The sequence below is a fragment of the Lipotes vexillifer genome, unplaced genomic scaffold (genome assembly GCF_000442215.2).
Source record: "Lipotes vexillifer unplaced genomic scaffold, Lipotes_vexillifer_v1.1 scaffold150, whole genome shotgun sequence".
Taxonomy (NCBI): domain Eukaryota; kingdom Metazoa; phylum Chordata; class Mammalia; order Artiodactyla; family Lipotidae; genus Lipotes; species Lipotes vexillifer.
Window position 1 is genome coordinate 3481157 of NW_006792921.1, and position 13179 is coordinate 3494335.

The following is a 13179-nucleotide window of genomic DNA, read 5'->3' on the forward strand; positions in this document are numbered from 1 at the left end:
TGATGTATCGTTGGAATCCTTTACAAGGTTTGAGTCTAGGGCAAAACAGTACTGGGCAGTCAGATATCAGGACATGGCAGACCGGGGATGCAGCGGTAATGAAGACTCCATGTTTTAAGCTTCTGGATAGGTTATATGCTAAGCAGAATATATTCAGGTAAAATATGTTCAATGATATGAACATTGTTTCATCAGTTAATAATTATAATTATACTAACCTAAAAGTATCCTTTGAATATTACAGTGCTACTACCAGTGAAATGAAATTGTTCATCATACTAACCTAGGCAAAACATTGATGAAATCTACATGTCAGCTGAATTCTGCCCCCACCCAAAAAAGGCAGCCTTAGAACAAGGTACTGAATGGATATATTCGTTTCTGTGGCAAACTTGATACTGGTCTTTATAATGGATGCTAATGAAAATAAAGAGCCATGTTTATTTTGGGTCAGAGGCAGTTTATTTTAAATGTGATTTCATTTACATTTATAAGCAGCTTTTCTTGACAGCAATTTTGTTTCATTAAGTTGCCTTCAGTTCTAAAACAAACCTCTGTTGCTTTCAAACTTAATGTGCTCTGTCCTGAACAAAACATATGAAAATATAATTTAAAGCACAGTTTTCACAGACACAGTACAATACATTCACTATACACGGTATAACAAAATATTCCCATCCTTACCTGTTTAGTAATACTGTCACAAGGAATAAGTAAATAGAAACTGGAAATTTTTATAGTTGAAAGAAATTTAACATGCACAATGACTATTTTATGACTGTTTAGCTGTTGAACTACTTACTGATCCAGCCTACAGTTTCTTGCACTAGAAGGAGCGAAGCTAAATAATAATTGCTGGCCTAAAAAAATTTTGGTCAATTCTAGGTAGATATGAAATAGCCAAGTAGGGCCTTCTTATGCACCAACTAGTGGCTTCTCATGTCTGTATCACCCTTTAAAACATAAAGGATAACACTGTATATTCAGGACCAAGACTACTCTTCAGAGATCTGAGGACATTTTTAGCGGGTAGTGTCTTTAAAAATAACTTTTAAATCCCTCATTATGAGGGATTCACAATTTAAGAGTGTATTAATAGAAGCTTACCCATCTGGCTAACAGAATTGTCTTCCTTTCAAAACGTCTGAAAAACTGAGGAGGGAGGAACACCTGCTTTCCATCTGTAAGACTTTCAACAAATGGAAACACGGGAAGAAAGTTATTTTACAAGCATTTCGAGTTTGATTTTCATCAGTTTTGTGGGCAGTTAGCCATCTCAAAGCAATTTTTATTGCATAATTATTAGGCAATTGGTAAACTCATGTTTAAGGAATAGCACTTGGGAGAAATGAACACTCAAGGCATGATGGTACTGTTGGTACAAAAAACGTTAGGAATGGTCCAGACGTAGGTTATACTCGAATGGGTTACGTATTAGTCACTGACCACCTGCTGCAAGAAGCACTTACCTGTCAATAAGGCTCAATTTCATATTTCAGCAAAATGTCTTAACAAAGCTAAACAGACATTTCCAGTGGGAATACAGACATCTACAATGTGATGGAAAAAGTGCCTTTAAAAAAAAGTCTGAAAACACAGTGAGCATGAGGAGGCGACAGGGGTCTTAACAAGATACTCCTCTTTGAAACGCGCTTGGCATTTTAATTCTTATCTGCAACCCTCAGGTTGTTAGGGCAGTGGTTGCAAGAACTGGCAACACATAAAACATCACATCTGTTGGCAATAGAGAACGACAAAGTGCTTTAAAACTTCACCTAAAGATGAAGATAGAACTAAATTTCACACACACAAAATTTGCACTTAAGTATTTCAAAGTGTTTCCTAAGATTTCGGGGGAAAGCATTTCACTAAACTGGTATCTTGGTCCACAGACATCAATAGGCATAAACTGAATCCCTTGCACCTAGCAGGCACTCAATGAATGTGTGTTAATGAGTGAACTGAATAGACTTTTTGTACAAAAATGCCATTTGTAACACTAAAATGATTGGTAAGTCACATGGCAAGATTTTCAGCTTTTTAAAGGTCTAAAGGATTTGCAAGATAATATAAAACACAAAGCACACCTTTTATGCATGTTATTTAAATATGAAAATATTTTTAGCATATTATGTTAAACATTCTTTCTTATTTATATTTCCGTTACCTAAAGTCTTTCTAGTCACAGGTACTAACTAACTCCATTATGTAAGGCATGGTAACCAGTTTGACAGTGAAGGTATTATTTTGGTTTTGAACACAATGAGTTGATGTGTTGAAAAACTTCAACCAATCACATTATAATCTTGGGGGGAAAACCCTCAGTGCCAGCCCCTCCTCCCCCACAACTGATATCACTGCAACACAGCTAAACGATACACAACATGCCCTCAATTTCTGTCTTCTTTTGGGGGAAATGTGCTGAAAAACCTAGAGCTTTGTTTAGCACCTTATATCAAAGTAATGAAAATGGGTATGATGATTACATGTGCAAATGTACAAAATCATTAACTCTACAAAGATACATCATTCCAAAATTACAGAAAAAATTTAAAGCATGCATTTTATTCTTTAAAGGGTTGCTGAATGCTTCCCCTGAAAAAAGGTGGCTGTTTGTTTTCAAAATCAGCAACTGCTGGTGAGGATTTCTTGGCACAGTTAGGACCAGCATGTTACTGCTGCATCTTCCTGATAATGTCGGCCGACACCGGGGGATGGAAATTGATTGTGTGGTGCCGCAGGCCCTGAGCTGTCTTGTAACTCTTACCACAACGACACTTGAACGGTTTGCGGACACGAATCTGTGTTCTGTGGCCATTCTTAGCATGGTACTTTATGCCATTCACATTCTGTGGAGAGGACAAAAATGTCACCTATTAGACGGAGTCACACAGTGTCAGATGGGGGGGAAACCTCAGTGCAGGTCTGACTGCAACTGGACAGCTCCTGGATGGCAGCTGTAGACAGAACAGGCTTTTTCGCGAACTCGCAGTTGTGTGTTAATCGTGGGCGGTGCAGACTGGGTCATGCACACAGCTCACCCATGGCAATTTCAAATACACCTCAGTTACTCTGAAAGTACCGACTTCTGACTTTTACATAAAATACGTATTTAAGACCCAGACTATATAAAGAGGCACAGCTCCCTCTGAATCTTGTTTCTACTCTGAAGAATGTTAACGATGAACAATTACATACAAATATCCTCAAGATGGCTCCGAAAAAATCTAAAGAAAGAAAACATAGGTTAGGGTAATGAAGTTCAAGACGTGTATAAATTCTTCATTTGGAAACTCAGCATATGTCTTGCTCCCGGCCAACCATGATAATCCCTACCTTATGTAGGGACTTTTGGTCCATTTTCTACTCTGCATTAAGCCAGTATCTGTGCCCAAATCTTGCCCCAGCACTGTTGTGTGTGTTAAATAAGCACCTACGGGCAGACAAGGCCCTACTTTTATTTATGTACTATTCCAAACGTACAGTGAACTTTAAAAGTGTTAGGTTATTAAAGTCTCAGCGACAGAAAAGTTCCAAACTTCAAATTGGCCTACAAATCCGAAATGATAACATGAAATAACAAAATGCTTTCTGGATTTCTGTGAATTGGTTTTGCTAGCTCGCTTGCATATTCTATTTAAGACGTCATGCCTAGAATCACTCTACAGATTCAACCAAGTTAGTTTTGCTTATCCCAGTTAACATGGTGAGTAAACAGGCTCAGGACATTGAGTAAACTGATGGAAGACTTAAGTAAGAATAAATGGCAGAAGTGATGCTAGAGCACAGGTCTTAATTTCCAAGTCAGCTACTGTCAGACTGAGGAGTAAGGGAAAAGAGAAGATAGGAGGAAGCTGTTGAGTACAGATCACCAGAAGAGTGGACTGTTTTCTAAAGTATTATCTGAATCTAGGCCCACTGAGGCCAGTCCTGTGCCCAACGAAAGGCTTCCAACGTAGCCATCTTCTACTTCATAGGATGCCCTTATCGAGCTCCCAAAGAATAAGAACTGCAGTTGTTTCATGAGCATCTAGCACAGTGCCTGGCACATAGTAGCTGCTCCACTAGTACCTGTGAATGAATGAATTTGTTAGAGCATGCCTCATTCTGGAAGAAATTGAGAGTTGCCATGAAACAAAATGTTCAGTGGTTATTACTATTTATATTTCCCTATTGGAGATTCACAGTGCACATTAATACTTTTCAAAAGTCCTATGGAAGAGAATCCTCGACTTTGTTGAACCCGGGGGTGACAAGTAGCAACCAGTTGTCTATGCTTTGAGTCTGAGGGCTGTCCAGTGAGTTGAACCACAAGGACAGACACGACTTCTTCCCTGAATGTCCAGCTGTTGGCCTTCTGCGCCTTCAGCCCTTGTCATCCCTGCATTAATCCCCGCATGCAGGGCAACGAGGCACTTCACTGGTCTTCTAGAGGCATGCTGGGGAGTAGGAGATTGCTGCGCTGGGATGTGGGGAAGGCAGTGATGGTGCAGAATCCGACCCATTAACAGATGGGTAGATAGGCCCTGCCAGCCCTTTGCTGCTCCAACCATCCCACCAGGGGCCCAGGCACATGGGTAAAGAAGCCAACCTGTGTATCTAGCCCCAGCTGGTAGGTACCCTACTGCAGTGGCATGAGAGACCCAGGTGAGAGCCACCTAGCTGGAGTCAGGCAACAAAGATAAGCATTGTTTTAAGCTATGGGAGGGAGGGAGATGGGGAGGAAATAACTTTTACGATCATTAGAAAAAGACTGTCAACTTTCTAATAGTAACACTATGGTGGGAAGTCTCCTGACTCACAAATGCTTAATAATTTGCATCTGCCTGCTTAATAATATTCCATTTATTAGCTCAACAGATACTCACTGAGTACCTCAGTGACTGAAGGGTTACTAAAACATTCCTGTGGATGAAGCGTTACTAAAACATTTCATGTCCTCGCTTTCACAGGGAACTTCTTGCAACATGGATCATTATAAATCCAGCTACCCCTGTGCCCCAGTACCACTCACGCCTTGTCAGAAAAGAGAGGAAACCAAAAATAATAAACATGTGAACAACAAACAAAAAGGCATAGGGCAACTCCAACAGGACCAGGTCTTAGATATTCCATCCAGGCCCGAGTTTTTTGTTGTTTTTTTTTAAAATAACTAATTAGGTGAGGGAAGGTTTGAAACCAGAAATTGCCAAAGCCCCCAGAAGCCACTCCAACATGAAACCAGATCTGGAGTTCACCAGGGGAAGGACACGCCCAGGGTTGAGTTGATTCCAACAGGTTCCGTGGTCAGTTCCCAGCTGGAATGTCAACACTGTGTTGTGCGTGGCTGTGGGACTGACACACATGTCAGCTTTATTACTCTGGAAAAATTAAGAAGCCAGTTGCATGTGTGGAAACACATGGCATTTCCAGGGTTGGCCAAAGAGCCTACAATAAACTACCTTACCATCTCTTTCTCTTGGTTGCTGTGATTTAAAATGTCCACAAGTGTCATGGGACAGCTTATCACAAATGTTAGTACAAGCTCTAATCAGACGTAAGATTTCCCCCATCTGTTCATTCACAGACAGCAATGGAAACTTCACTTTCTAAGACTTGAGGAGCTTAAAAAGCTTCACTGAAACTCCGAATTGCAGAGACCCTGAAATGAGTTTGGTCTTTCAAAAATATTAATAACAAAAATAAATAATGTCAGGCAACTTGAAAATGAAGTACTTATTAAATCCTCTGGTCTCTGAAAGGGGAAAGGGAATTAAGCTCCAATAGGGCAAGGAAGGTCACTACAGTGAGAACTTTTCCTCATGCTGAGAACTTGATAACTACTGTCTTATTCAGTACTCAGGTTTTAAATAAAACTGACATTCAGGACTTTCCTGGTTGGGATAGTGGTTAAGAATCCACCTGCCAACGCAGGGGACACGGGTTCAAGCCCTGGTCCGGGAAGATCCCACATGCCGCGGAGCAACTAAGCCCGTGCGCCACAACTACTGAGCCCCGCGTGCCACAACTACTGAAGCCTGCGCACCTAGAGCCCGTGCTCCGCAACAAGAGAAGCCACCGCAATGCGAAGCCCACACACCGCAATGGAGAGTATCCTCCGCTCGCTGCAACTAGAGAAAGCCTGTGCACAGCAACGAAGACCCAACGCAGCCAAGAATAAACCAAAAAATAGGTAATTAATTAATTAGAAAAAGAAAGAAAATGAGAGGTACTGAAGGAGAGCCGAGGGGAAGGGGGCATTCTGGGCAGAATAACATGGGAAACAACTCAGAGACCTAGCTGTACTGCTGGGCCCTGCTCCCTTGCCCTACTCTGTATGAAGTCTGGGGAGTTAGATGCTCATCTTCTCCCAGTTCTGCAAATGCCAATGAAATGGTGAGAAGAGCTGATCCTCAGTCAGTGCCCAAGAGACTCATGGTTGAGAGACTCCCTGCCGACGGGGGGCAGGGAATGAGACACATGTGAAGTCAGCCCTGGGAATGAACAAGATGGCAGCAGTTGTGGATTCTGCCTGACCACAGCACACCAAGTTCATTACGCCCTCCACTCACCAACACCCACTCCAACCATCACGCAGTAAATAAGATGAAATAATTATACCAGAGAACACCTGGTACACACTGCGGCCAGTAACTTCCAAGCAGAAGGAGTTAGACTAAAACTTTAGGGAATATGATCACACTCGTATGTCAAGCACTTGGTCAGGAGAAGCAGTTATGCTTTTGTTCCTGTCCCATGTGCACCGTTACGTGGCACTCTGGCCCAGAAAAGGAAACACACTTCCCTCACGGAAAGCAGGACCACTAATTGCCACCCATGTCATTCGCCAGTTAGTGGTACTGAAGCAGGCAGCCTCCGCAGCCCAAGGTTCACGCAATTTTCTTTTGGCCTCAGATGGAGAAACAACACTCCGCAAAGGCCCCACCAACCTTGACACAGACAAACTGCAGGAGAGGAAACTGCTGGAAACTCAAGAAAAATAGAAGCCAAATAATAATGACAAGAAAATAAAAATGACCAGGGGAAAAGGATGTAAAAAAGGAATGAAAGAGAGGTGGGAAAGAGAGAAGGCCTCATCATAAAGGGTGTAGCTTATATCCCCCCCCCTCCCACACACACACACCAGCTTTTTGGGGTTTTTTCGGTCAGCTACAATCTGGGTCGTTACTTTCTATTTTAACATCGCTGATGTGCAAGACATCCTTTAGACAGTGTTTGGACCCTTGAGAGAAGGCAGCAAGACGGCAGAGCACAGAGGACCAGCTCTCGTGAAGCATGGAGAGAAGGCGCATCTGGAGGCAGGCAGGGTACAAGGACAGCATCCCTGTCCAGCTTTCAACACTTTGAAAGAAAGAAAGAAGGGAAAAATCTCTTTCTGCAAGCAGAGCTGTCCTCTGGACAAACTAGCTTATCAAACGATCCCCTGGGCTCCTGAGATAACAATTTTGTTGCTTTCTCACCCCTGCGCCCACTTCCACGCCGCCTTCTGATCCAGAGGAATGTACATGTGCACCTGGGATACCCAGACAGGTGAAATCTTGGGCAACTTACCTGTGATACATTTGGGTTTTGTGCTTTTATATCAGAAGCAGGTATAAAAAGTATTGAAATAGATATTTTTAGTGTTCAGAGACATACTGAAGAACGAGCAATACGGGAAATGCTTGTGCTGCCACACATTTTTCAAGCCTTTCTTTTAAGAACAGTCAATCTGCTGGGGAAAGTAGCATCTCGTCAAATGCACCAGGTATGTTTTTGATTTTTTACATTTCTATCTCACAGTTGGATTTTAAAGAGCTGCTAACACCTCATGGGAAAGTTTGCAACTTTGTTTTTCGACATGCCCTCCGGACCCACACTTGAGTGCTGTGGGTGTTCTCACTGTTCTGTCCCTTTGAGTCTTCTTAGTAGAGAATTTGGCGCCCCCAGCTGCCCTGACACCCAGAGGCAGGCCCGAGAGACACAGGCTCTGCGCCGCCTACAGAGAGTTCATCGAAGCTAGAGCGGGCAGGTTTGGTGAGAAAAATACCAAAGCCCCTTTTCTCCTGAACTCCTTTCAAGCAAGGGCTTCCTCAGCTGGAAGTAAATACCCTGCAGCGTTTTTCAAAAGGGCTCTGTGAACCGTCTGCAGAGCCGATCACTGCGGAAGGTGTTCGGCAAATAAACAGGTGACGCATTTGATATTCTGACTGGTCTGACATGAATCTGAAGAATATCAAAGACATGATTCTCCCACCAAAAAACTCTCTTTTGACGTACCGCTCCCACACAGGTCAGTGAAGGGGAAAACACACCCAACGGCCAGAAACCAGGGACAGCACTGACCTGAGGGCAGCCTGGGCCCAGGCCCGGCTTTCCAGGGGGCCACACAGCCGATCAGCGCAGAAGAGGGAAGCACCTCTCCTCAGACTCTACTGACATGGGACCGGCCATTCTCCTTGCAGTTACGCCAAGCGAGGTGGCACTTCTCTTACCTTGTACCTCTTCTTACAGCCGGGAACCGGGCAGGCGAAGGGCTTCTCCTCGCCGCCGTTCATGCACATGGAGCTGAGGATGGCCTCGGAGCTGATGGCGCTCTCTGTGGTCCAGGACTCGTCGCTGTCCGACTCCTCGTAATCCACCTCCTCCTCGTCGTACTCGCTGCCTGTGGGGCCAGAGGAGAAACACAAGGGCTGTCAGGACGCCCAGCACAGTGGCGGCTCCTGCTGCCCTGGGAGAGAGCGTCCAGGCGCCAAGGGGCCGCAAGTGCATCTAGTCCCCGGGACAGTCCTGGGGGCAACATATCTGCTTTCCCACGGGAGAGACCAGGGAAAGGGCTTCCCAGCTATTCATGGCGAGGAATGAGCTGTGCAAGAGCTTGGACTCAGTATTCTGCGGCAAAGGTGATTGACTGCAAAGGTGCTGGGAAGGCTAAAACCAAAAATAACCAACTACGACAGACACACCCCTGCCCCAACACGCACACACACACAGTATGCCTGACATTACAATGGACAGAATTCTGTCCCCTTAGTTTTATGCTTTATTGGCATGGTAAATACAAAAATCTGTAGGAGGGGGTTACATTTTACACTTACTAGGTATTTACACTTCGGTGGGAATTAATTTCAGATCTTTTTCTTTATAAGCTGAGCTGGGAAGACTATGAAGAAATTTAGAACTAAAAGGGTTTTACCCTAAGCTATGGAGCAGGGGGGACAGAAATGCCCAGAGCTCTGAGGGCACAATGTCATCATCATCATCAGAATGCAGGTCCAGCTCCAGGAAGACCAAACGATTCCCTACCGCACCTGTCCTCAGGGAATAGCACCTGCCTTTCAGCTACACAAAACCCTCCCTGGGCGGGAGGGCTGAGCCATTGCAGCAGACAGCTCAGACAGACAAGGGGATTCCCTTGTATCCTGGTTAAGAGCTCTGCTCAGAACTGAATTAAAAACCTGCTGTGCTGACTTCTGCCCAGGACGGCAGGGATGGAGAACCACTTCAACAAGCAGCCCCTCTTTGCTCTTTTTTTTAACGAGGTCCACAGCCATTTATTTGGAGCTTTTGCACAATATAACCCTGAAGGACATAATTCTACAGATCACAAACAGTGTAAAATAATATGTTGACAAGTCCTAATGCATTTACAAGCCCCGTGGAATAAATAGGAATTACAGCACAACATCAATAAGAATTATATGGTAGCAATTACAGTTGTGAAATTCATCCCCCAGGTGTGAGGCTAAATTGCACCCGGGGCCTGCCTGGGTGCTCCATGGGGCTCCCCCTGCTACATCAATTATTTCAACACCAGATACTGGCATTTTTATTGGGTTTCATTTTTATAGGCATTAATAAGATTGTTTGAAGAGCCAGTTGAGCCAGGAACAAGGACGCCAGCATCTGAGGCGAACACTTAAAAGGATCCAGGAAGGAAGGAAGGGACCTCAAGGTGAACGAGTGCCTCGTATGGTTCAGGCACACTGGCTGCATCAGTTCATTTAATCCTCTGGTGACCCTGTGAGGTGGCGTGTCACTTTCCTACACGAGAGGAAATGAGCCCTGTGAGGCTCAAGAGCTGATACATCCTCAATTAGCTAGTTAAGGGAGTTACCTTTTCCCACGTTGCCTCCCGGCCTCCAGTGCCGGAAGCTCTCTGGGGGTGGGGTGGGGTGTGTCCCTCAACCTCCATGTCGCTAGGCCTCCACCATCTACCACTCAGAATTCAAAGCAGCCTGCTTTGAAGCCTGTTTAGAAACTCAGGCGGTACGGAATAAAACAATTTGACAAAAATGAGGCTCTGGAATTCAGTGTGGGTTTCAGTAAGCCCCGCTGCGCTTGGCTGGAGCCCCCAGAGACAAGAGACCCAGCTGCGAAGCGCTCGTAGGACACAGCACAGGGGTACCTGCTCTGCCGCGTCCCTCGGTCCATGAGCAAATCTGGAAACCTGTTTCTAAGTAGGGCACTGTTTAGGACGTTTTACTCTTAAACAAATGTCACATGCTGGTGTCCTTTAAATTGCTTGTTAGAAAACTATAAATACTATTTCGCAAAGCTCTTCCACCAGGACTTGAGAAAATGAGAATGACTAATTTACCCATTTAATTGAGCTAATTTGTTAACCTGAATACCAAGAATCGCACAACGTTTACAACGTTTACAACCGAGGGCTTAATGAAGCCCAGCAGAAGATAAAACTTCAAAACTCTTCAGGATCAAAAGGGGCCAGGTCTGGGGGGTTAATGCTGTGGACACACTCGCCTGGAAACCATGCAGCATCCAGTCCCAAGTGGGGCAGGTAGGAGGACCGCATGATCTACTGTCCGTGTCAGGATGCCTTTGCGAGTGAAAGCCAGCACGGGGACAACAGGCATACACAACTGGGCCCCACATACACACATCCTCGGCATCGGCACACCACAAGGTCCTTCGGGTGCTTTGTGAAACTATCTCTCCTGGATGGGGGTCGAGAAGGATCTGTTTCTTAGTTCTGTCCTATAATAAAGCCGAGCAAGGCCCAACCCTGGGTTCATGCCTTGGCTAGACATTGTCAGCTAAGTGACCAACCTACTTGGCCTCTACTTTCTCTTCTGTGAAATGGGAGAGAAAAAAATCTCTTCCTTACAGTTTAAGGATTAGAATTAATGTTTATAAAGCACCTGGCACAGGAGGACCTGCACATAGTAAGTGCTCAAAAAAACAGAAGACAGTATAATACTATTTTTTGTAATAATATTATTTATAATACTACATGTAAAATAATACTATTTTTAGAAAGGCCTGTTGCGAAACCAAACAAAAAATAAGATAATTCTGATAGGTCTGGGCATCTCCAACAGAAAAAATACAAGAGGGATTCCATAACAAGAGAGGTGCTGTGCTGGCTGAGGACTGTTCGTGCAGATGCATCTACAGCGGCCAAGCTGGGAGCCCAGGCTGGGAGCCCGTGTGAGCCCTGGTGCTGCCACCGACAAACTGTGTGACCCCAGGCAAGTGATGTTACCACTCTGAGTTTTAGAGTCCTCATCTGTAAAATGGGCTGATAATACTACTACCTCTTAAGGTTGCTGTGAAGAGCAACTGGGTTCCTGTTTTTAAAAGTATTTAGAACAATGATACAAGGTAAGCATTAAAGAAGCATTTGGTAAATAAATAGGCAAAAGGTCACGTGAGCAGTTTACTTCATCCACTGTTCCCTTGCTTTCACTTGAGCGTGCTCACGTTTTAAAAACAGGAGTGGGGAGGTCTACTGTTGCTTGTGTTCCTGTACCCCAAGTGCTACCCTGTCATCAAACAGGAGAAATGTCGCCAGCTGTGAGGCGGGTCCTGCAGCCAGAGGGCATCCTGCAGGTACAGGGGTTGCTGTTGTCCCAGAAAGCCACACGAGCTCAGACGCTGGATCCACTCGGTGCGCGTGTCTGGAAACCTTGCCAGCAGGGCCTGCGGTGCCCTGAAGCAAACATCCGAGGCCCCGAAACCTGCTGCTCTTCCTCTCTTTTCACACATCTTTGAACCCTAGGAAATGCTAACCTGAAAGGAGTTACGGCTTTAGTTCAGAAACATGTGGGCCAACCCTCTCTGCTTTGTTTTATTCATGTCCTCATGCCTTTCGAAGGAGAAAAGTCAACCCCAACCTGGTTCATTTTCAATCTCGGCTTCACCTGCCATCTCAAAACTAACTTCTGAACGAAGGGATCTGCAGCGCTTGCCAGCCCTCTGCTAGAGAACTCCGCCCCCTGCCCCCCATTTAGGGAAAGCAGGATGGAGCGAGGCTGACTCTCCTAGCAGGCGTCTCCCAGCTTTTCGATCCTCTCCTACATCCCGGTCAATAAGAAACCGTGGGCACTGCCTTCCTGAGGGGGAGCGTGTGTGAATATACTGTTTATAAATGACATACATGTACTAACATATCACTATATAAAACAGATATGCAAATAAAAGGATGAGGATGAAATAGTTTAATAAATATATATATTAATATGAGAAATATTTTCCTTAGTAAGTGTAAAGATTTCATATCTCCTTCCTCCACCTCATAGATTGTCTTGTGCACCCACTTTGGAGCCCACTGCCCTCCAGGCCAGCTGGAGGGGTCAAACGGGCCTCATCACAGCCAGCTTTGAGGCTATCAGATATGATGAGCCTTTGGATTGTTCCAGGGGAGAGGTATGGGGTGTTAAGGAATGGATACACTCATTCATTCACCCTGATCTTGAGTTAATGGGTGATCTCTGAGGCCCCGTGTGAGCCCCACCCTGTCAGCCTATCAGAGCGGGTGCTGGGCTCCAGCCACCAGACAGAGGGAGGACGCGGAATCAATTCAAGCTTCTAGTTCTGAGCGCCCATCACCCAGAATCCATAAAATGTTAATCGCCACATCAGTTTCTGAAGAAAAAAATTATAAGAAGTATTTCCTCTGTGTAAAAGAGGAGAAAGACCCCCAAACACCCTACCTGTAGTTGTAAGTAACTGGGGCAGGGAGGTGGGAGGAAAGCATGGGAGTCACAAGAAGAAATTTACCCCCCTGGGGCCCAGAACAGGTGTCTGGGGACAGGCTGGCAGGTGTCCTCCTAGCAAGCAGGGTTGGGGAACATTGAGTCGGTGAGTCGGAATTTTGCAACTAGAAGGACTGCTCCGCAGTCTATCCGGGTGCGCTCCCTTTCTCCAGGGCTACTGACTGGGGATTCTCGTAGGGAA

The 13179-nt window shown here is 45.0% G+C and overlaps 1 protein-coding gene across 1 annotated transcript in view; it reads right to left on the minus strand.

The window, feature by feature from the left end:
- Window positions 1-443: 443 nt before the first annotated feature.
- The window catches only part of JAZF1 (JAZF zinc finger 1), a 155311-nt gene continuing 142575 nt past the window's right edge, over window positions 444-13179 (minus strand). Inside the window, exons 4-5 of the mRNA XM_007466123.1 lie at window positions 8475-8644; window positions 444-2849 (exon numbers count right to left, since the gene is read on the minus strand). Coding sequence (XP_007466185.1) covers window positions 2673-2849; window positions 8475-8644 — 347 coding nt within the window. The 3' untranslated portion in view covers window positions 444-2672. The remainder of the gene's footprint in view (window positions 2850-8474; window positions 8645-13179) is intronic.